General features: G+C 43.8%; 2 protein-coding genes across 2 annotated transcripts; one reads left to right on the plus strand and one right to left on the minus strand.

The window, feature by feature from the left end:
- Positions 1-552: 552 nt before the first annotated feature.
- Positions 553-14,947, minus strand: SS18L1 (SS18L1 subunit of BAF chromatin remodeling complex). Its single transcript, XM_035547964.1, has 11 exons — positions 14,879-14,947; positions 11,364-11,440; positions 9,787-9,871; positions 8,827-8,971; positions 6,182-6,379; positions 5,054-5,218; positions 4,045-4,146; positions 3,601-3,693; positions 2,175-2,294; positions 968-1,095; positions 553-760 (listed from the first exon to the last, which is right to left on the minus strand). The coding sequence occupies exons 1-11, from the start codon at positions 14,945-14,947 to the stop codon at positions 734-736; spliced, it is 1,209 nt and encodes a 402-aa protein (XP_035403857.1). The 3' UTR covers positions 553-733.
- A 459-nt stretch (positions 14,948-15,406) lies between these two features.
- PSMA7 (proteasome 20S subunit alpha 7) lies at positions 15,407-23,273 on the plus strand. Its single transcript, XM_035547963.2, has 7 exons — positions 15,407-15,689; positions 17,693-17,819; positions 18,782-18,906; positions 20,112-20,234; positions 20,640-20,759; positions 21,320-21,382; positions 21,652-23,273. The coding sequence occupies exons 1-7, from the start codon at positions 15,459-15,461 to the stop codon at positions 21,742-21,744; spliced, it is 882 nt and encodes a 293-aa protein (XP_035403856.1). The 5' UTR covers positions 15,407-15,458; the 3' UTR covers positions 21,745-23,273.
- Positions 23,274-24,074: the final 801 nt, after the last annotated feature.

Consider the following 24,074-nt stretch of genomic DNA (forward strand, 5'->3'; position numbering starts at 1 on the left):
CATAATAGAAACATCTTAGTTTATAGATATGCATATATAAAATGTGGCCCTAGTGATTAACGTATCTTTGAATATAGGTTTTGATCATCTTTCTGTACCGTTTACAATAAAAACATGGGTTTACGAAGATTACTGAATTCTAAGACTTGGGTAGTTCGCTCTGGTAGGTATTGCAGAAATTGCAATTAGTCTTACTTTTATCATATAGCATGAAACTGTCTTCACATAAGGAATGTAACCTCCCCATTATTCTTAAGAAGTAAAGTTAAGAGCCATGGATTTCAGCAGCTGGCAGGTAATCTGTAATGGAATTATTTAAAAAAAGATCAATGACCTACTGTAGGATACTTCCCCGGGCTGAGATATGACTGAATGGCTTTGTATTTAGCCAGAACGCCGAACAGCCTGGCTGTCTTCCAGAACGGGGCACAACTGTGATCAAATGATCCTAAAGCTATTTAGAAACATCAAGAATGGGGGGGAAATTAAAAACTTCTGCATTGTATCAACATACAGTACTATACACAGCACCAAATATCAAACCATTAAAGCATTGTCTTGTTACCAGTAGTGCACTGCTTCATATCCAGCATGAAATGAACACTGTTCACATACAGACGCTGCTTTGTGCTAAGGGGTAACCAACATATTACAATTAATCAAAACTGTCGGTACATCCAGTTCAAAAGATGGATATACTATTGAAATGAATCTGACACAGGATCATATCCTTTTATTGCTGATAATTTCCATATTGTCCCTATAAAAAAAAAAGAGAGAAATAAAAGCGTTGGAGAATAACATATCAGAGGTTTACAAACAGTGGAGTTAATTTTCTGTTGGTTTACTAATGTTGAAAGACCCACCCAAGTATCACCAATATGCCTGCACCAAGTTATCAGATAGATTGATGTGAGGAGCTAGTAGGTAAATCTGCTTTCTTATAGCAGAGATTTAGATGATTTACCTGCTCGTAGCCATAAGGCCTCTGTTGCTGAGCGGATGGTCCTGTCTGAGAAGTTCTGTAACTTCCATATTGCTGCCCCTGTCCCTGTTGGTAGCTGGAATACTGTGAAGATGCTCCTTGTGCAGGACCTGAGAAGACAGAGAAGTCTATTAATAAGGCTTGATTTGCTAGGGGGAGTTCTTATGGTTAACAAAATGTAAAATGCGATGGTAATAAAGTAAGCTTTGCAAGTATGAACTGTGAGTAGATTTTGCCTAGACTTCCCCAAGCTGGTTCTACATCCCTCTGGGAAATCCTGTATTTCTCTGGTCTTCCAAAACGTTACCCTGAATCTACGGTTTTGAGAAGCATCAATAAGCTCCCAGCCACAACTTCCCCCTGCAAAAACAGAACGGGAGCAGAGTACTGCAGCTGTCTGGAGTGTCAAACTTAAGGAACCTGAGAAAAATTAGCAAATTCTGCATCTTTAGAAAGAGGAATCCAAATGTTAACATTAAAAACTGAATTTTGGGTTTAATAGAAATCCTTTGCCTTGAAGCTAGTATTTAGAATATTCCCAATCTCTCCAGCCCGTTTTTGTGCTGAATAACCTGAAATGGTTACTCACTTTCAGAGACTCAGATGCATGCAGCTGTCCAGAGAACTCAAAGGCAGCCATCAGACTTAATTTGATGACGATGGGGAGCACTGCTCCTGGTGACCAGAACGGTTCCAAAGCCCTGTGCCAGCGTTAGCTGCATGTTCAAATCACTTCCACATTTTTCTTTCCACCTCAGTTCCAAGTTTACCAAGGATTAATATGACATTGCAAGAAACCTAATTGAGGGAGTAGTGATTCTCCGGATTGTTGATGTTATTTTTTATGCCAGCTGCAGAACTATTTGATGTGTAGGAGGCCTGAGAATGCATACAGTGACCTCCTACCAATGCTTGTCAGGAAGTCAACATGAGGCGTGTGTACTGGGTAATTTTCTCAATTTATCACGAGAGAGGACTCAGGATGCTAACATAACAGTATGAAATGCAGTGCTCTACTAATGATGTTACTGCCCAGAATTCCTTTTCATGCTATGCTATTTGGCTATTTATAGTATGTGGATGTCCAAGGTTAATCAATAAAATAGTTTACACCATATTTTAGATTAGGAATGGAGACATCGGGTTGAAGTATTGCAAACACTTGACTGGCCAGTGACAGTTTCCGTACCATATCCTTGCTGTTGTCCTGGGTAACTTTGTTGATTCGGGTATTGCTGCTGGGAATATGTTTGCTGTTGTGCAGCTCCCTGTTGGTATCCTGCCTGCTGCTGGCTGTACTGAGAATTTCCTAAAGAGGGAAAAAGTGAAATAGTTTGGTTACAGATGAAGCAGGTATTTCAACGTACATGCTAATCATAAAGAAAATAAGGGAGTGAGGAGCCCTGGTGTGGAACTCATAGACAAGTACTCTTTTCAGAAACAGGTGTTTGCATTTTGCCAATCACGATGAGTTTATTTCTCTAGTGACTTTTAGGATATTTGAATGGGAGAGAGTTGTTTTTACACATCATTAAACAAGCAACCTGTTCCACCAGGATTTGTTTTACTCCAGGAGAGTTTCAGAGAAGAAAGAGTCAGAGCTACAAAGATAAGGGTGCCAGGGTAAATAGCTGTTTTTTCATGAAGCCCTCCCACTGTATTCTGTTCCAGATAATGATGTTTATTCATACAACCCAGAAAGACAACACATTTAGTCGTTACTGATATTTTTAAAAACGTCTACAATGGAAATTCCATTTGCGGTATCCTGAAATAACAAAATGAATGGAGACTATATGGAGGACATTGCTTTTCCAAATTGCCACCCCGCTGTATCATAATAAAGTTAATATTTTTACAGTTAATTTACAGGTCGGATGCCTTAATAGCATCACTGAATGTACTGATGTACTGCTGTACAGTGTTTTGTAGTGGTAGAACTACAGACTCAAAATATTGGTGATTTTCAAGGATTAGTTTCATTTAGCACGTTGTTTTTCACAATTTGTAAGGTGAATTAAATAAGACCAAAAAAGTTGGTCCTGGAATAAACCAGTAGGCTTTCTCACTCCGGGTAAATTTTCATTTATAGCTGCCATTTTTTTCTAGCTCTCAACCCCATTTCTAACTGCAACACATTAGTTTACCTTAGTGAGCATAACCTCTTACTTTAATATAGCCACTTTTATTTGCATTCTATAAAATGTTCATTAAACAGTTTTATAAGAGTGGAGCACATCCTGGAAGTTTATTCGCTCACTGAAAAAAAGGTTCACTATCCATAGCGATAATTCCACCAGGCTCAGCTACGTCTGAGGATCATTTTTCTAATGATTATCAAGCTATGCACAAGTTATTAGTGATCCCACAAGGCTGCACAGCGTAATTACCTCACCATACCATTACTGACATGATACTGTGGATACAGGCTGATATGGTATTGGTACAAAAATGCTATACATGGCTGAATTCTATTTTCTGGACACTAAATAGCAGCTTTGTCATGCAGACACTGCAAGTCATGTTTTATATTTTGATAAGGATGTTGTATCCTCGGTCAGTATTTTAGGGGAACAGAGCTTTGGTTTATGAAAATTACCAATGTATTTTCCTACCTCCTTCATAATAGTGCTGTGTAGAGTCATCAAATGACCTGTCATAGCTCTGCTCTGTATAGGATGACTGCTGATAGGCATAATCACCATGTCCTATAAGAAATTGCAAAGATTTATCACATACATTATTAATATAACTTCCTACACACTGTTGACTCCATATATTATGAAGTTGCTTATGCACAAAGGTGAGGCTAAGAGAAAGTCTGAATATGTGGCAAGGAAAGTCACACCCCCAGGGAAATCACTAGGATATACGAGTCCCAGCTTGGCTTCGTGCTCTTTCTGAAATGTGGGTACGCAGGCTCCCATGCAGCGGGATTAAAATTTTCTAGCACTTAAACTGGAAACAAATCTTAATGTGTTTGCCACGTCCTTGGATGTGGCAGTCATGCCAGCCTATGCTTTACCAGTATTACAGTGACCAGAGCTTAGAGGAATTACCATCTGGATAATACTGCTGATTCATAGGTTCTGATGAGCCTTGTCCATGACTGTACTGTTCGCTGTAATATTCTTCCTGACCCATGTACTGCTGTGAGGAACCTGCAAGGCAAAGGCAGGAGAGAGCACACTGAGCCCGTGGACTCCTAGGGGATGTTTTTTATTATCTTATTTCTTTTTTAAGAAAACAATGTTTACATCTGGAAAAGTAAGCAGGCTATGTACGTTCAGAGCGGTTTCAAAGATACTTTGCTCACTGGAAAAAAGGAAATAACTTTGTATTTTCAGAAAAAAAGCTAGTTGAAACTGAAATTATGCAAGTGTCAGCAACATGTCCTAAAACCACTCACTTGGGTGTCAATACCGAAAGAAAAGGCTACAATTCATCTACTAATCTGAGTTATTAGAAAGCACAGGAATGTATGCCATGCTCAAGAACACAGTTAGAATCAAATATATTACAATTAATGTATTCATTTATTTCTTAGCAAAATTCATTTTATATTAGAATCAGTCTAGCATTTTTATTACCTCTCTGAAGTTTTTCTAGAGGTGTTAGAACATGGTGGCTATCCTCTGGAATTTTCCTTGCTTTGGCCTAATTTTTCTTATTAATTGCTGGCAAACTATATCTTGTTTGCAGAAATGTGTTCCTTGTTAACTCTGCCATTTTACGGCTGATCCAATACCATTTGAAAGAAACAAAAAGGTTTCCAATGACTTCAGTGAGCTGTATATCAAACTTTTCTTCTTTTCTTTAGAGATATATGATCTCTTCTAGACAGAATTATTTCTAAACACCTGAAATAATTAAAAAAATACACTTGAAAAGAGATTAAAGTTCTGGCTGTCACGGTACTTCCAGCATTTCAGATCTCCTGTCTTCCCAGATGGGTTCTCTATTCATAAAAGTGGCTTGGAAATCTTGGTGACTTACCTGCCCTACACAATGGGCAGAACATCATCAACCTACTGGTAATTATATCAATAAGCTACTGGTAGGCTTTACCTTGCTGTGAAGCTCTGTAGGGGCCCATCGGTCGCTGCCCCATCATACTGTTGCCCTGGTTGCTCTGACTCATCATGGCAATGGAGGACTGGCCCTGGTAGTGCTGGCTCCCTCCTTGCGCTGAGTTGTAATGCGACGTTGCTGCTTGCTGGTGCATCATGGAGACTACAACGTGCATGGAAAATACCATTTTATAAAAGGATACGACCGTTGTCTCCCTGATCTCTTTGGAATCAAGTTAAAACCTTCAACTAACTCACAACCTGATCATTCTGTGATTTTTCCATAGGGGGAGATGTTTTCCTACTACATGCATTTAACTCTTCTGCACTGTAGTCAGAAAAGGATATTCTTTACGTGGTTAGTTCTTACCATTTGTTTCAGTCACACATTTGAAAATACATCTAACCTTGATAACTATTACCTTAATTAAAAGAATGGAATCATTATTACAGTAGGATTAAAGAAAGAAGAACTGATATTTGTTCCTCACTCCTGACTCATTCATTGCTGCATTTGTTTTCTAGTCAATTCTTTCTTCTACTTCGATCTTATTACATACCTGATGATCATACAGATTAAATAAACTGACATTCCAGGATTTATTTGCTCCCTACATTTCATATTGTCTGAAAGAACAAGCATTGGACATCCCATTCAATACTCAGTAGCAATCATTTTTACAAGTCAAGAGAGAACTTCTGAGTTGTCTGCTAGCCTCTCTATGCATAAAAAATGTGGTAGTAACATAAAAATGGTAAATGTGCCATACTCTTTGGCTGGCAGGCCCTTTCAGCTAGGCCAAAGGTGCTTTTCCGAGCCCTCCCACAGGCGTGAGACTTGCCGTCAGGGCCTACTGGATAGTGCTGCTGCACCTTTACCTAACTAATCCTCTTTTCCACAACTCATTGTTAACCACAGCAAGTCAATGGAAGTTGAAACAAGTCTGAAACTGTTCTCACTTCCTCTGGTGCCCGACACCTTAAAATTCAGAGACATCTTAAAGCTTTTCCTCTTGCATGTTTGCCCCTGTCTACAGAAAATATTTACAGAACACATTCGCGTGTGGTAAACCTCTGAGGTCACTGAAAAGTCAAGTTGGCCCAGAAGGAGGAAGAGGGAGTTTACCTGGATTAGACTGCATGTTGATGTTTGTTCGAGAGACATAATTGCCTATTGACCCCTGGCCTTGCATTGGCACATTCTGAGATGCAGGCACTGTATGGCTATAACCAGGCCCAGTTCCATGACTGCTGACAGTCATACTCAGAGAGGTTGTGGGCATAGTGTTCTGGCCTGACTGCTGCATAGACACGTGATTAGGACCTAGAAAAATTAAAGAGAGCAACAAGAAAATCTGTGCTATTATTGGCAATGTACAGTGAGCATTAAAGCCCTCGCAGCCTTTCTAAAATATGATAAGGCAAAACAAAACGAAAAAAATCCTCATTATTAAAATTCCCTGGTATCTACAGACAAATTAAAATTGCCTCCTGCAAAATTAGAGAGATCTTCCTCTTCCTGGCTGCCAAATCTAGGTATACAGAATTGCAGACAAGAAGAAAAACATCAGCAGCACCAGCCTACAGCCAGTTCTTCATGGGCTGCCGCAGATCTTGCAGGCAGCAGAATGAACAAATGCCAGTAATTTCAGATTCTTCAGAAAACACACGCACTCTGGTAACATCCCAGCCTCCTGAAATTTGTTCTTTCCTTCCTCCTGTCCTGCTGCCAACTCATCTTCCCCATTCACACAAATGGTGATGACGGGGAGCACAGCAGCTGCTCCTTGTGCATTGCTGCATTCAGGCAGTTCCCCTATAACCAGTTAACCTTGGCCAAGGCTTAGGAAGCACTGAGGGACCCTTCCCTCCGAGGGCCAAGAGGACACACCTGCCTCTCCCCTTTCCTGAAGTTTGCCTGGAAGAACCTCAGACTTTCAGAAGATAAATCTTCCAAGTCACCATAATCATCATCACTATTGTTGCAGCACTCCCTGTCCGATATCCCAGCATGTAATTATCAGGGTGCTCCAATTGTATCCTGACATTTTGAGTATCATCCTCCTTACCTGGCAGTATACTTATTTTTTAAAAAATTCTGTTGCTGTTGGATAACTAACACTGGGGAAAACTGGTCCTGGTTTTTGCTGTTAGTTGCTGTAAATACTTTTATGAGCGGGTTTTGGAAAGTTGTTTTCACTGGGTATTGTTACTACATAAATTGCGATAGTATGTATTGTCTATCTAAACTCAACTGTGTATTGCTGTCTATCTAAATTAATTTAGATAGGATGGAAGACATGCAGAATCCCTAGAAGAGACAGAATTGTGTTGTAATGTTTAAATAATGATATTTCAATCCAGTTATTAAGCGTATCTCCAGCCTCTGAAAAATGTATCTAATTCTCTTAGTGCAAACCTGATTAATTGCTCTTAATGATATTTATAGACATCAAAATGAGAAAAATTGCTGTTGATTTTTATATTTTCCTCTGATGGAGAGAAGCAAGCAGCATTTTTAACAGGAGATGAACAGATCTAGGCCTACTGAAATCAGTAGAACCAGAGATACACATACTGCTACATGTTCTACCTGTTCATTACACTCTTTCATCTCCACTAGATGGAAAATTTTCACATGTCCTAGAGCCCACGTATCCATAACTGTTTGTGCATACTTACTCCTAACTTGCAAAAAATGTTGTCCACTAACTGTCGACAAACGTTAAATAATTTCTCACTCTATCTATACATGGAGTGATATGTCACACAGCAAAAAAACAAAACGATGTTTTGACTGATTTATTCTAATACTTGTACTAGTTAATAAATCCTTCAGAAAGAAGGCTCAGATAAAGTTAATAAGCCCCTTTTACCGCTGGAACTGTTTAAAGTAGATACCTCATCCATTAGTTTAAAAGGTGCCATCAGCTTGACCACAAACAGATTTTTTAAAAGTCCAAAGTAATTTCATGGTTTGCATCTGCTCTTGAGTCCCCCTGCCAAGGTTTGTGATTTTACAGTCACATATTTCTATTTATAGAAACTGTTTTTCTCTCTCTGTCACTTTGGGAAAGACCCACATAAACAAGAGCTAACTAAATAATCATTAAATGCAAAATAAATAAACAGATTATTCATACTATAAAATGCACAAAGTAAAAAAAAAACAAACCCTTTCAGTGAGTTTCTTTTCAGTTGTGAGAACAAAAGAAACAAATAGATAAAGTTGTATATTTATCTTATCCATATAAAATGTCTGTGCAAACTCTTTGGCTACGTAGTTCAATCCCTGCAAGATTCTGCAGAGGACAAAGACTGACGTAACACCATTTTATTTTTAAAAAGGCATTTCTCCTAGAAAGCCTTTGCAATCTAAAGGCTCGGTTGTGCAGCCAGTTACACAAGCAATCTCATTTTACCCTGGCCAGCCCCCACCGCCTTCAAGAGAAAAATACTGCAATATATAATTTTTCTAACTAAAAACTTGGAGGCATCTTTACGTGGTGATTTTCATTACACATTTTTTTAAAACAAAAATTTTTATTTTTAATTTCCCCTGCAGAAATACTGAGCAGCCCGGAGTCCTTGCAGAACCCAGCATCATTACCGACTGTAGCCATTTTGTGATGATTTCAGCATGTGCCTGAAATCTCCATATGCCTGAAAGGTGAGTTAGGAGAGGTCTTTTACAGCTCTCTAAGTATATTCTGCATTAATGATTTTGTTGCCAAGCAACAGCAAAGCAGCACAAAGGGGACCAAGGCTCACCATTGCTAATCTGACTCTGCATGAGGGAGGAAGGAGGAAGGCCCGTCCCAATTGCATCACTGAGATTGCTCTGTGAATGGAGAGATTGGTTGGATGCACTCTGAGTCATTCCTCCTGGGCCCAAGTTTATGTTTTGCGTTGGAGGCTGCAAATAACAAGGAGGAGAAGCAAATTTTTGGTTAGGTTTTATTTAGAAAAATAATAACCCCCCAAATTAGCCTGACTATGACTAAAAGCTGCCTCAACTAAATGCGTGCTTTCCTCACTTTTTAGGCTTGCTTGAGTAAACCTTTTTTCTTTTGACTAGGGTGTGCAAATGACATTCAGCATGACACAGGGAAGCCAGCAGGCAGCACAGCGAAGATCTCAAAATTGGGCTTATAATAGAGCCTGCCTTCTGTGCCCATTCTTCTGTACTAACATGAATTTCATTTTGTGCTGGTCTGAAAGTAACTGCTGAGGGTATACGCGTTAGCAGAGACTATACAGAAGAGCGTTGACAAATTGACCCTTGTCAAGCATAAAGCTATTTTGTGTTCTGTGTTAGGTGGGATACTTCCAAAATCAATCACTTTAGCAAGAATAACACAACGTTTAAAAACAAACTAATGCCCAAATGCTGAATTCGATTTTTGATATAAAACAGTGGCTTTTTTTTTTCCTGCGTAAAGAATACAATAAGAATAATTAAAGAATAAGAAATCTGGAACAAACGGATTCTGTTCAGATCTGTGACACTGCAGCATTTAGGATATAGAACTTAGGCCACGGAGCCAGATATTAACACTAACATCCCGAAGAATGTGATTCAAATACAGTAACTTTTGTTTAGTGGTCTACATGACCACTTCAAAACTTTTTGCTGGAAAAATACTAAAAAATGGTTTCCTGACAGTGATCAGTAACAGTATGAATGAACACTTCCCTCTGATGGTTTCTGATGGTAGCACTGGTACTTACAGCAGGAAGCAAGGACTGCATATTCTGGTTAGAATCTGCTATTGTTGCCAAGTAAACGAGGTTTCTGTGCAAGATTTGTTGGTATCTATAGAATAAGGAGTAAAGCTTATTTGGAAAGGGTTAACAACACAGAAAATTACAACCTTTTTTTTTCTCTTTTTTTTTTTTGCTCTTTACAAATGGCTAGTGAAGTTACAATAGCCCACTTTACATCAGTCTTAATAAATAGCAATAGTACTGACCTATTTCTGTGCTGCCATGCTTTTCAACAGTGGGTTCAACACCCAACTTACAAATGGGTGAACCTGGAGAAAGGGGGAAGCAAAGTACGCAGATTTTTGAAAGCGCTTTGAGTGACCTGTAAAGCTGGAATCTCAGGATTTCTTTAAGTACTGACACTGGGTCCGCTGCTCTAACAGTTAGCCACAGCTTCTTCCTCTCTTTAACCAGCGTCCTAGTAGTAATGAAACTCCAAAAACCAAAACCTGTTTGCCTTTCCAGCAAGATAAGAATAAGATTTTTATAAGAGTGCTTTCACTGGAGTGTTTACTCAAGTAAGCACCACCAGAACCATGTATGCTTCTTCACAGTTCTCGATGAACTGGAAAAGCTCATAAGGAAGAACAGGAGAGCATCCAAAAGCAAACTACAGCTGCACCACTGAGCAAAGTGAAGAGCCAGACACGGAGGGTTCTATAACAAGGCAAGAGAAAATACTTTTTTAGCATGACTTTTCTTCTGATAAGGGGAAAATGTGTGGAAAGCAGTAAAAGAGGCAAAAATAAAACCAGGATGGTGATATGAATACAAGGAGCATGGAACTTGGTAGCCTCCTCCCAAACACACACATACTCCCGTAGTACCGCCTTCTTTGCAGAAGCATTCAGTGCTGACCTTCAGTGCTCAAAATCTTCAATGGATTAATTTCCAAGCAGGCAGTGCATGCATTATTAAAATAATTCAAATCTTGTAGGTTGAATTAATCAAGAACTGAATCATAAACTCATTTAGACATTTTTTTGGAAAGTACAGCTCTTTTGGGTTTGGCCTCATATAACTTGACCTTTCATGGGGCAGATTGGCTATTCTTCCCGACCGAGACTTAACCCATAAAGTTTATAAAAGCATTTTACTTTCAAGATTAGGAATAGTACGTAAAACAAACTGGTATGTCTATATGCATATTGTTTTAGCCATAGATAACCACTAGTGATCCTTAACATTTTATTACTTTCTGATGAATCTATGTTATACCTGATTCTACTCACATTTAATGAGTCTGCATAAAGCTAGTGGTCCTATATCACCAGGTTTGTAATCCTCTATAATTATTTTCATAAATGATCTGTTAAAAATATTCAAAATAATAAATTCTTGAATATTTTGGAGGAAAAAAAAACAAAAACACCAAAACCTCTGTCTCAAGAACAATCTTAATTTCTTAATACAAGTGAACCTAAATAGGAAATAGTCCAGGTATTTTCTTAGTGGCCAGTAAGCAGAGCTGTTCACAGTACTGTTCTTGCGAAAAAGTACACCCAAACTCTCTGACATACCCCAAAACTCGTAATACTCACTGAGTACATTCTGCAGTTTTCCCCTTGCTCTGGTAATCCATAATACATTGTATTAGGTGGTGGTTTTCATCTAGCATCTGCATAAGAGAAACACGATCAAAACAAGTTACTATGAGAATCAGATTGAAGTCCCGTGGTTTTGACATTCCACATTCACCCTCCTTCACCATGGATTGTGTTTTGTGCACTACTACTTCTACTTTGGGATATTACAAAGTGCTTTTCAAATCGTTCCTTTATGAAGTTATCTTCAAATGAGTTAGCTGAAATACCCAACAAAGAAGAATTAATGGACTTACCTTTTTTGCTCCTTAAATGCCAGATAGATTTTATGCTGAAGAAGGAAATCACTTTCCCTATGAAATGCGTCTCCCTCATTCTAAAGTATCACCCAGCCCTTTGAAAAACTTCAGACTCTTATTTTCAAATAGGAGACATACTTTCAAACAATTTAAACCTACTTGTTTTCCTGCATGGAACTTGTGCCTGCAGACTTCTGAACTTTGACAAAATATAAAATTTGCAAGGCTGGATCCACTGAAACCACATTTAGGAAAATTACATCCCAGTACGTCCTTTGCGGTAGTTCAGTTGAAATACAGGGAGGACTTCAAATGAAAATACAGAGTAACTATATTCCAGTTAATTTGCGTGTATCAGTGGCTGCTAACTTAGCTTCATTCAGTAAAATCTACTCACTGAATTATTTCAAAAAAATCAGGGCTGCTGGACAAAATGCCACCTGTCATTTAATTAATGAACTTACTACGCAGTAAAAAAATTAAAATATCCTTTCGCTTGTTTCAGAATTTCAAAGATAATAGTTTGCCTCTTCCCCATCACTTTCTTGGGAATGGAGCAAGCTTTCTGCAGGTGAATGAATGGAAAAATAACAACAGCATTTATGAACTTATAATTGCCTCTGTGAAAAAACTCACTACATAATGCAATTTGTGGGTTCCACTGCTATTAAGTGCTTGCAAGGTTGGGCCTTTGAACTTGGGCATCAGGACGTAAGAAAAGTATAACATCTTTAATACTAGCTAAATATGAATTAATCTGTGTGGGTGTATGTTCTGATGAGAACAAGTTCCTGACCCATTTAGATGCAGAAAGCTAGGTTATAGGAAAATGAGCAGAAGAGTCTTTTCTTTGCGCTTGGTCTGGCCAGTCACCCCCTTGCAGAGCTCGGCTCGTCGTGCTCCTTGCTTGGGACTTACAAGTTGTCCAGAACTTCGCTGGACGCCCCTATCCACCACCGGTTGCTGCTGGCACCTGCAAGCGACCTTGTCACCCAAGCCGGCGAGGGGCTGAGGACCAGCAGGATGTCTAGGTGGTGTCCTCAGCCCTGGCAGGGAACGTCGGAATTGTGTCAGACGGAGCCCTGCTCCTCCAGCACACATGCAGCCTGGGAGCAGCAGGTAACCTTAAGAGAAAATACTCCTGCCTGACTCACAGCACAGCTCCTTGTTTCACTGTCTGCATTCATTGCACAGAATTTTCACTGGTGCCAATGGAAATTCTGAATGCAGAATTAGTGAAGTATTTAACACTGTCCTTATCAACTTTCACTGGCAAAAACATTTTCACATTCAGTGAAGGTATGTATTCCACACCAAGAGTCCAAGCAATACCACAGATACCTTTATCAGAAAAGGGTTATTATTCTTCCACAATTAGCTGAAGAACATTTTGCTTACTGAAAAGGAAACAGGAATAACTCTTTTCCTAACTTCCTAGGAAAAAGAACTGAGTTCTGATCTCTGTTGCACACAAGAAATTATAGTTCACTGCCCTAAAAATGCTATTTGGTGAATCATTTTAAAGCATCATCATCACTGCTGTGTTGACAAAAGCTCTAACTTCCTCCGCATGATTTATTTTAGGATGATAGTGTGTACTTGAATAATAAAAGCTTTAACGGACTATTAAAATTGAGTTAACAAATAAAAATAAGCAGCTTATATATTACAAATGCAAATAAGAATAACGTTGTTTCTCAACAAAATTGGTATGTTCTAAAAAAAAAACACACTTTAATAAGAATTTTAATGAGTTTGTAGCCCAGCATCTGTTCCCTCTCGGACTGCCCCACTTCTCGTACTTGACTGCAAAGCCCATTTGGTGACTGTGCCTGCAAGCCTCTCGCTCAGCATCACTGCTTCGCAAAAAGGAAGATCACTGAAAACCACCCGACGACACCGGTGAGCAGTCCTGAAGGAACGTGCCAACAAACCTTCCTGTGACGGGAAACGGTTTTGGATGTTATTTGTAAAGAAATAACATTTTGAAGCCTCCATAAAGTTTATGGATATGAAAAGAAGGAAAGTGCTTGAAAATTGAAATGAAGATACTTCGGCTGCCCTTTGCTTATTGATATGGTGGTGTTTTTAAGTAAAAACCATCTGAATTATGAAATTCTGCCCTAACCTCATCCAATTTGGAGTTTTAGAGAAAAGCTTAGCCACGGGAATATTTTATTATTTAAAATTAATCGGCCCACAATACTACGCGTGGCACAAGAGCTGCACAACGTGGGATTCGTTTCCGAACAGCGTCCCGAGATTTCCGTCACACTTCCACCTCTTACAGCAGCTGTTCTGCCTCTACATCTGTTCTGTCACAGTCCTCCAACGACGGTTTTCCCCTCGAAGTCCCAAAGCGGCACCAGGCAACGGCCCAAACGCCACCGCCGCTGAGTTCCCTCAGTGACACTTCCCCGCCGGCCACAACTCGCCAGCCCCCAGCCCCAGCCCCCAGCCCGACCCCCGCCGGCACCTCACGGCGGGCAGCGCTCGCAGCGAGCCCAGAAGCCAAGCAGCGGTCGGAGCAGAGCGTGCCCGGGCTTTATCGGCATTTCCAGCCTCCTCGGCACGCAGTTTTGCCTTCTGCGGAGGAACGGAGGGGCCGGGCGGGTGCGTGCATCCCCTGTGACAGGGGGGAACAATACCTCCCAGCCCTCTGCTTCGGCTTCTGCACCAGACCCGCGTGGGGACCTCACTCCCTGAGGGAAGCTTTAAGACCTTTGTCACCGAACCCCGATGCCCACAGCACAAATAACAGCAGGTGGAACCGCCAGCGCCCGCTGCTCCCTCTGCCTCCTCCGCGACCAAAATCCCGCAGCCAGATACAAAAGAACCCCCTCGCAAATTCCCTATTTTCACTCACTTTCCCCTTTCCCCCCCCGTTTTTGGCCGGCAGACCCCCAGAACCCCGTCACGCACAGCGGATGCCCGGCAGCACCTCACGGCCGCCTGCCCCCCCCCCACCCCCCCGGCAGCGGGCGAGGCGCCTCCCGCCCCTGCCCCGCGCCCCCCCGCAGCCATCCCCGCACCTCGGCTTTGTTCCTCCTCCTCCTCCTCCTCCTCCTGCCCACCTCAGCAGCACCTCCATGAAGGAGCCTTCCCCGGGATCCTGCAGAAAACTGCCTGTACCACAAGCATGCTTTTTTTTCTTTAAATTTTATTATTTTTTTAATTTTATTTTTTATTTTTATTATTATTATTTTTTTTTACCTTCTGGATAGTTTGCTGGGTGACCTCCCCTTTGCCCCTCGGGCGAGCAGAAGCAAAGGCGACCGACATGGTGGGGTGCACTAAGTGCCTATCGCATGCCGGGCGGGCTGCGATAATGTTGTTATTAACCGGCGAGGGGAGCCGCAGTGCGCGGCGGGGGGAGACAACGCCGATGGTACGCTCCGCAACGGGAAAACATCCCCGGGCTCCTCTCCCCCGGCCGCCCCGCCCCTCCTCGAGCCCGCAACCGGTACCGGAGGGTCTCGGCGACGAGGCGGCGGTGGGGATTTGGGGAGGCCGCCGAAACGGGCCCGAGCGGCGGCCGCCGGCTCCCCCCCGCCGGCCGCTCCCTCATGGTGCGACCCAGCCGCCGGGCTCCCTGCCGCAGCCGGGCGGCTGCTGCCGGCCTCCTGCCGCCGCGCTGCGTCAACTGCGTAGAGCGGCCGGCGGCTACGCCAAGTGCGGGAGAGCGGGGGAAACGGGGGCGGGCGCTGCGCCTACGCCGAGTGCGCAGCGCCAGGTTGGGGCCGCCTACGCCGGCTGATTACGCCGGGTGCGCAGCGCTGCATGCGTACGCTAAATGCGCAGCCGCGGCCGCGCTGCCTCCCCCCTGCCGCCGAGGCTGCAGCGTACGCAGTTGGCGCAGGGGGCGCCGTTGGCGTATCCCGGAAGCGGGCGGGGGGATGAGTGTGCTGTTCTGAGGGAGGCGGCGGCCATGAGCTACGACCGGGCCATCACCGTCTTCTCCCCGGACGGGCACCTCTTCCAGGTGGAGTACGCCCAGGAGGCGGTGAAGAAGGGCTCCACGGCGGTGAGTGAGGGCCGAGAGGCGGCAGGGCGGCTCCCGAAGCCCGGCTGGCTGAGGGGAGGCCGGGCCTGGGCCTGAGGGAGAGGCCGGGAGCGTGGGGAGGGGGCGGCCGGGGAAGGGGCCTGAAAAGGGGCTCCTGGGGGCACGGAGCGGCTGGGGAAGGGGCCTGAAAAGCTATTCAGCCCCAGCCCCTGCCACAGGTAAGGACGCCACCCGCTAGGACGGGTTGCTCAGGGCCTCGTCCGGCCTGGCCGTGAGCACCGCCGGGTTTGGGGCACCCGCAGCCAGGGGTCGGCCTCTTCTCACAGGGAGCTCGTGGTAGGGCCAGAGGGGATGGCCTCAAATTGCAGCGGGGAGGTTCAGGATGGAAATTAGGAGATATTTGCTCTCAGAAAGAGCAGTCAGGCGTTGGGACGGGTTGCCCAGGGAGGTGGTGGAGTCACCGTCCCTGGGGGTGTTCAAGGAAAGGCTGGGCCTGGTGCTTAGGGACAGGGTTTAGGGGGTGACACTGGTGGTAGGGGGCTTCACAGCTCAACAGCGGCTTTGGAGCTGCCTAAAAGCGCTGCTTCTTTCTTCCAGAGCGGGCGCTGCGTTGTGTGCAAGGCGCTGCCTCAGTTCCCCACCTGTTGGAGGGGGCGCGTTGGGGTTTTTGTTTGCTGAGGCAGGGGCGCGAGGTGGGTGTCCTGGGGTGGTGGGAGTGATGCAGCAGCTGTGGATTGACCGCTCCTCGGCGCGCTGTGCTGCCTCAGGGAGCCTGAGTTAGCAGAGCAACCCTGTTCCAGCCACAGGGAGCAAGACCCTCGTACCTGCAAGATTGTGGCAGAGCTACCGGAGAGAATGATCCTCGACTTTGTAATTTTGCACGTGGTCAAAAGGGTAATCTTTTATCCTAGTGCAAGATGCAGATTCGCAGTGGATTGGGAAACATATCAGTAAAGGCATGTAGACGCGACTTTCTGCCAGTTTCAGTCTTCCAGTTTCCCCAGACTTTTGCTCAATTAAGAGTTTTATCACCGGGGGAAAAACAAAACAAAACTGTTAATTCCCAAATAACAAAACGCCAAGAAGAAAACTTACTGCTTATGGGATGGGTGTAAATCACAGTGTGATTGGAAGGTCTCTGAGGACTGCACAGTTTCTGGGCAGCCTGTGCAGGTCTGTGCTCCCTCACCCCACAGCACAGACGTGCTTCCTGGTGTTTTGAAACAACTTGCTGTGCCCCAGTTTGTGCCCGTGGCCTCTTGTCCTGGCACTGGGCACCAATTTTTTTCCCCCCAGAAATTGGGGGATTTCCCCAGAAATTTTTTCCCTGGAAAAACCTCGTAAAAGTGGAGTTAGCACCTAATGTAATCTACCTCTGTCTTGTCTCTTGTCGGGTAGTTGGTTGAGTTTAATGTTTTAGAAACATCTGTAACATAACAGAAGGGGCACTCACAAGAAATGACTGATTCCTGTCATCCTGTGAGAAGCAGTGGAAAGAAAAGTATGAAAGGTGGACTTTTTTTTTCCCTTCCATAATGCTGGAAAACACACTTGAAGTATGCATTTGTACAGTAAAGAAGCCGCCTACTGATGGGCTGCTTGTACATTTTGTTTGGTCTTAAATGGTTTTAGTTGTGACTCGAGCAGTATCAGCGGAGCAGTCACAGTGGCAGTTTTATTGTTGATCCTGCCTCTGGCTGCAGAAATACTAACGGTGGTGTCGGGGAAAACGGGGAGGAGAGGGAATCTCTCTCTTAGGAGCTGCAGAGATTTAAATTGGTGAAAGCTGATTGTGAAACTGCACTCGGGAACCTAATGCAATTTTGGTTACATCAGTTCTTTTCCAGGTTGTAGCAATAGGAAACAAAATGCTGACTTCAAGTTGAAACCATGCTTATAATCTGTTTTTGTGTGACTTTTCTCCCCCTCTCTCCTAATACTCATTTCACTAAAGTCTGCAGCTACGAGGTTCTTCAAGCCTAGCTTAACTTTTTTTTTTTTTTTCCCCTTTTACTGCTTTGAAGGTTGGAGTCAGAGGGAAGGATATTGTTGTTCTGGGGGTGGAAAAGAAGTCTGTGGCAAAACTTCAGGATGAAAGAACTGTGCGGAAGATCTGTGCTCTCGATGACAATGTCTGCATGGCTTTTGCAGGTATGTGAACTCTCCGGGGTTTGGGGTTAGGCGCACAGTTACGGGAGCACCTTCGGTAGGTTTATGGATTCTGAGGACATAACGTGCTTAGTTTAACTGGGTAGCTGTGTTACAGGAGATGTGAGAGCCATTCATCAGTTACAGGGACTTTTTTCCGCAAGCATCGAGCCGAAAAAGCTAAATTGCATAAAACAAAGAATAATCTTTCATCTCCAAGTTCAGAAGATTCCTTCTGAATGAACAGTTACGTGTTTGAAGCACAAATAGTTTAGTTCCACGATCTTCCTGGTCCAAGTGACTCAATTTCCATTGATCAGAGCTTAAACAGGGGGCATGAAAGTTTAAAAACAACGTAATTGGAGAGAAAATGTATTTCCCATCCTCAATTAATTTGGGGTCTTTCAATCAGTATTAATAATGCTTTAAGAGGAGATTCAGCTGGCAAAAATAGTATTTTTTTTCGATGTAGCATGCAGGAGTGAGAGGCTTGGCCAACTTCTGCTGCCTCGCTTCCTCAGCTAAGGATCCTCACGTGTGCAGGTGGGGTCACAACCTTGAGTTCTGTAGCAGAAACAAGTCACAAAACGGAGAGTGGCAGATTGCATAAGAAATAGAACCAAAGCATGGGAGAATTGAAATTGCTTTGTTAGTTTGCTGTTCGATGGAGTGCTTTCAGCCTGGCAGTAGTGGTCTGATTGCCTGCCTCAAAATTGCATGTTATTTAACTCACAAACGTGAAAGCTGTAAACAAAAATGGTGCCATTTTGCTGCATTACGTTCCTACTGTTGTCTTTTAAATGCTGTCCTTGCTCAGCAAGCCTAAGAAATGATGATCTCGTTTGCTTTTTTTCCACTGCTGTTGACACCGTCCTCGTCAGCCTCGTAGGGCGAGCGTAGTTGTTTTGTTTGTGCGTGTGGTACGAAGCCTGCGTCTGAGCATAGCGAATGCGCTGTCGTTTCAGGGCTCACAGCTGATGCCAGAATAGTCATAAATAGAGCTCGTGTGGAGTGTCAGAGCCACCGGCTGACCGTGGAGGATCCTGTCACCGTGGAGTACATCACACGCTACATCGCCAGCCTGAAGCAGGTATGCTGTACGGCGCGGAGACGTTTCAAATATGTCCTGGTGAACGGCGCCTGAGTGCGCGAGTGAAAGGTCTCTCCTGGCCACGTTCTGCTTAGCTGGTAAAAAGCAGTGTAACACAGCACGTGGTGGTGCTTTTCTGGAAACAGAAATGTCGTAATGGGATTGATCACTAGTGTTCTTCCAAAGATGAAGTGAATTGGCACTTGTAATGGCTGCGTGAGCACGTTTGTGATGTTATCAGGAACACTTTGCTAATCTGCAGCTTTAGTGCACTCAGGATGCCAGCGCTGTGTTACCGCCAAAACATCCTTGTGGCTCCTGCTGTAGTTTTGCTTCCTCTGGGACGTTGCAGGGAGTGATAAGAGGGAAGCAAAGCAGTGCAGCACTTAATATATTATGTTTTAGTTTGTTTAAAATTCATAAATATAGTGTCACAATATGCCCAACCCCATTCTATGATTAAAATTACTAATTTTCTAGCGTGTTAAAATAATTTTCAGCAACTACTTGGGACTAGCAATAGTCTAACTTACACAGACATGTTAGTATAGTGATAGTGTAATTCTTGTAATAATTACCTGCCTGCCAGAGCAGAATACCGCTTTCCAAAATGTCAGTGTTCCTTCGCAGTAATCCCACGCTTCTCATTCTGGCATGCTGTCGCTGCTGCCATAATGCTGCCAGCGTGGGGCCTCCTTGCCTGGGGACAATTCTGGTGCCTGATGTGGCAACTACTTTGCAAAACCAGTAAAAGGGCTTTAACACTGGTTTTCCTGCAGCCAGCTATCACCACAGATGATACCGTGCTTTGTAACTCATGGAATTGTTGCAAATTGTTGGTGAAAACTGGCTTTGTGTTTGTCACCCTCCTTTTTGGCTTCCTGAGCATGTTGTCAAAGCACGGTGTTGCTAGATCTGTCTGTCTCGCAGCAGCTGCCAGGAGAGATTCTTCCTGGTAGCTGTAATCATGCAGAAAACCTGAACAGATGTTAGGAGCAGGGATTGAGCAGTTCCTGCTCACTTTACTTGCTTTGCTTATGGCATTCTGTAGGATATGGAATACTGACTTTAATAGGTAGATTAGGAAGAAAGCCTCCTAAAATACTTCTGATTCCTTTTCTGGTTGTAACATCTACAGTCTCTGCTTTTTACTCTAAAAATGTTTAGAACTACTTATGAAATAAACGTCTCTTCTTTCTGGTCAGAGGTATACTCAGAGCAACGGTCGCAGACCTTTTGGTATCTCTGCTCTGATTGTGGGATTTGACTTTGATGGAACCCCCCGGCTGTACCAGACCGATCCCTCTGGCACATACCATGCTTGGAAGGTGAGTTGATTCCATCTCTTATGGAGAAATAATTAAATATTCAAGAGTTAATGCCCCCTTTAAAGAGGGACTGAAGTAGAAAGGAGATCTAACTGACCAGATGGTGCTGGCTCACAGCAGCAAAGATCCATAATGATCACGTTGACTGGGAATGGCTGTCTGCAGCTCAGCTCTACTTGGGACATCTGTGTTTTTTGTTTACCAAATCCATACCTGTACCTGACTACTGTCTCTTTGAGTGATGTGGGGGAAGTAAGGTGTTCAGTCTTACACAAAATACATGGTGACCACAAAAGGGTTTCGGACCATGTAATTGCACAACTCCTATTTCTTGCTTCCCGTGTAAATTAGGTCTCTCTTCCCTAAACCTCTGTGCTATTTTTTTCTCACCCTCACCATTTCCAGGCTAATGCCATTGGCAGAGGAGCTAAATCTGTACGTGAATTCCTGGAGAAAAACTATACTGATGAAGCCATTGAAACAGATGATCTAACTATTAAGCTCGTTATCAAGGCTCTTCTTGAGGTGAGTCAGCTTCAGAACGCTTGTGTGACTCCCTCACTGTATGTTTGGATTAACTCCTTAAATGTGAGAACACCAAAATCTTCATACAGTAGTATGAAAGTATCTATGTAAACTGTACTAATTGTAGGCTATAAATATACATTGTGCGGGGTTAAATTCGAGGTTCAGGGTGCTTCAGGTAAGAATTCCTGCACCTTACATGGAAGAAGTTGCTTGCAGTTGTCTAGGGAAGAAAACAGATTTGAGTTCTCGCAACTAAAATAAATGAACTAAAGGTACTGCATGTGAGGCTTGGGGCATGTTTTGCTGTTGTGTTAAAATTTAAGATGTAGAAAACTGAAGCCCAAAGTCCGATTGTGGAACTGTGGTTTTCTTCAGCACCACCTCAGTGCACTGAGGCCAGAAGGAGGGCCCCTTTTCTGGGAGGTGGGTGGGGGTTGTTACACTACTGCTGGGCTAGAGAGCTTAGAGCTAAAGAGTGAGGTACTTTTCCCCCTTTGAAAGGGGGTTAGATTAATTAACGGGCCTGCTCCTAATACCTGCCCCTAACTGTTGTTAAGGTTGTGCAGTCTGGTGGGAAGAACATCGAGCTGGCTGTGATGAGACGAGATCAGCCGCTGAAGGTAAAAGCCTTGTTTTGCTTTTCTCCCCCGTAGCCCGTTTCTCTGATAGCGTTGTTGTAGAGCTGCCCTAACTTCCAGTCCGTAATCTCACATTCTGCACTGGCAAATATTTCTATTTCATATTAGTGGCCGAGGAATGTTGTGTCTGCGCAATGTACCTGTGTCTCTATAAACAGCAGTTAACTTTCTTTCCGTGTCAGAGTTAGAATCACTTAAATAAAAGCCTCTGAGATGTATTAGTATCTTAAGGGTCACTTTTTTCTTTTAAGATTCTAAGCCCTGAAGAAATTGAGAAGTATGTTGCTGAAATTGAAAAAGAAAAGGAAGAAAATGAAAAGAAAAAACAGAAGAAAACATCATGATGAACAAAATTCAACTGCTTAGCTGCTTTTTAATTCAAGCAATGGGTTACTCTGTATAGACACCATGTAGGCATTCCATTATTGATACTGTGCCCCTCTTGAGACCTACAATAAACCTACTGATTTTTTTAAGCTCTTATTTAAAAAAAAATCCGTCTGTTCCTTATATTAATTACCAAGGATCGATTGGCTACACAACAGCAGTAGCCACCCATTAAAGGAGGAAGATTTTGATTGCAGTTGTTTTCTAACACCTCACTTAATGTGAGAGTCATTGAACAGGGTCAGTTCTTTTTTGTTGTCTCAAGTGTGCACTGGCCTTAAGAGAACACGACTACTAGTACAGAACTGTGCTTCCCCCCCGCATTTCCACATTTAGAGGATTAGAGCCCAGACATGAAGCTTCTGAACAACTTGCGCTAGGTTCTTGACTTACACTACAAAGACTTCAAGGTGCAGTGTTTTGAGGAAACCAGCATGAGCACTGACTTTTCTGAAAGCATGACGTAACGGAGGAGTGCATGACTTGCTACTTGCATAGACTTTGCATGATTCATCGGGTTTAGAATAAAGTGTTGGTGTTGTGATTGCCCACTAGGGGATTTGTAGACCAGTAGTTTCCTAATGCTAAAAATAACTCCTGAAATGTTACATGCAACAGTTGAACGATAAAGCTCTACTCCACTTTATCCTTTTGTATTTACCCTCATCCTGCTTCCTCCACACACCTTGCGCCCAGGACAGAGGTTGCTGTTTCTGGTCCAGCCTCCTCACAATTAAAGCAGCTTTCTCCGCCACTTCTCTTCCTTTCAGCAGAGGTAAATTGATCACTCTCCTTCTGTAAGCGGTAACACAGGCCTACCTCTGCACCGCTGTGCGCCAAAATCACATCGCACTTGAGACAGGATCTGCTCTGTGCAGTCTGTTCTATTCACAGACTAATAAACTGTGTATAACAGAAGTGTGTATAACAATACATTTAAAAGCAGCAGGTAACAAAAATATAGCCTAAAGGGGAGATGAGTGAATACCCAACTAGGAAGGTTTAGTTGGGATAGGTATCTGCACTGTAGCACCTCCACTATCCCCAGTTCTGGCCTTCGAAAAGCCATTTCCAGCTGACTCGCCTGCTTGCACCATCCCTGCTCTGTAAGGAAGCTGATCCCAACTGGTCTTGAGCTCAGCCCTGTTGATTAGTCTAAGGCTGTCTGCAACACAGAGAAAACAAAAAGGGGCGGGGGGGAGCTGGAGTCTTGCTTTAAGCCCAGGCAAGGCTTTTCCTGGTGGCCTGGGTGGGGTCTGTGGTGCTTAGACCAGGTGGGGTTCTGGGGCTGTGCTGCTCTGAGCCAGGAGGTGGCTGTACAACAGGGGGGTCTCCCATCCTTTAAGCTGCACAGGGGGTGTCAGGACTGACCCTGGCCCCTTTTTCCTGTCTCCACATTAAAAATTGTTTTTTTTTTTTTTTTGCTGCAGCACTGTTTGTCTTTTCCTACAGCCCTGAAGTTGTGCACAATAAAAGGCTTCACCCAGTACATCTATATGCCTGAGGGAATCTGTTTACTCCTAGCACTGAGGGGAAGCTGGCAGGAAGGGGGCCAGTCATGGCTTGGTGCTTAGCACCCCTTCCCGCTGCACAGAAGCCTCCCCTCGAGCTCTCACCTACAGGGCTCACTCCCTGCTGCAGCAGCGAGGTGCTGCTTTGTTACAAAAGTTTCCCTATTTATATCTGCTGAGGGGTTGGAACAAGAATTAGGAGAGCCTCAGAAAGCAGCTCTTCTGTTACTGGCAAAGAGTTTCACAGGTATAAAACGAGAACTTGCACCAAAAGCAAAAGAGAGACCAAAAGCATCTTGTGAGCACCCTGTGAGGAGCTCAGCTCCCCGAGCCAGGCAGCGGGACCTGCAGCACTCCCTGCAAGGGAGGCGAGGAAGGCTCCCGTCTGACTATTCCACTCGCAGTAACTCACGTGCTTTCCCTGGCCCAGCACACCACAACTAAGCTGTTTACAGCTAACTCCTGCAAAGCAAAGTGTGGGCTGAGTGCGATACAGGAATCAAGGACAGGGAAGCTGCAGTGCTGTCCCCTGCTCAGGACAGCTTTAGACCACAAACTAGAGAAACAGAGTTACCGGAGTACCGCGCTGGTTCATTTATCAGTCCTCAGACCGGAGTTTTGAGAGGAATGGTTTGTTTTTCCGCGCTGTCTTTCCCTCGTGTCAGGAATCTTCCCCATGAAAGCTGATAGGGCTGCAAGGCAGCCCTGCGGGCAGCTGCCTGCCTCAGACCGCGCTGGAATTAATGCTCCTGGCGGACGAGGACGAGCAGGGAACA

This window comes from Cygnus atratus, chromosome 16, assembly GCF_013377495.2.
Source record: "Cygnus atratus isolate AKBS03 ecotype Queensland, Australia chromosome 16, CAtr_DNAZoo_HiC_assembly, whole genome shotgun sequence".
NCBI lineage: Eukaryota > Metazoa > Chordata > Aves > Anseriformes > Anatidae > Cygnus > Cygnus atratus.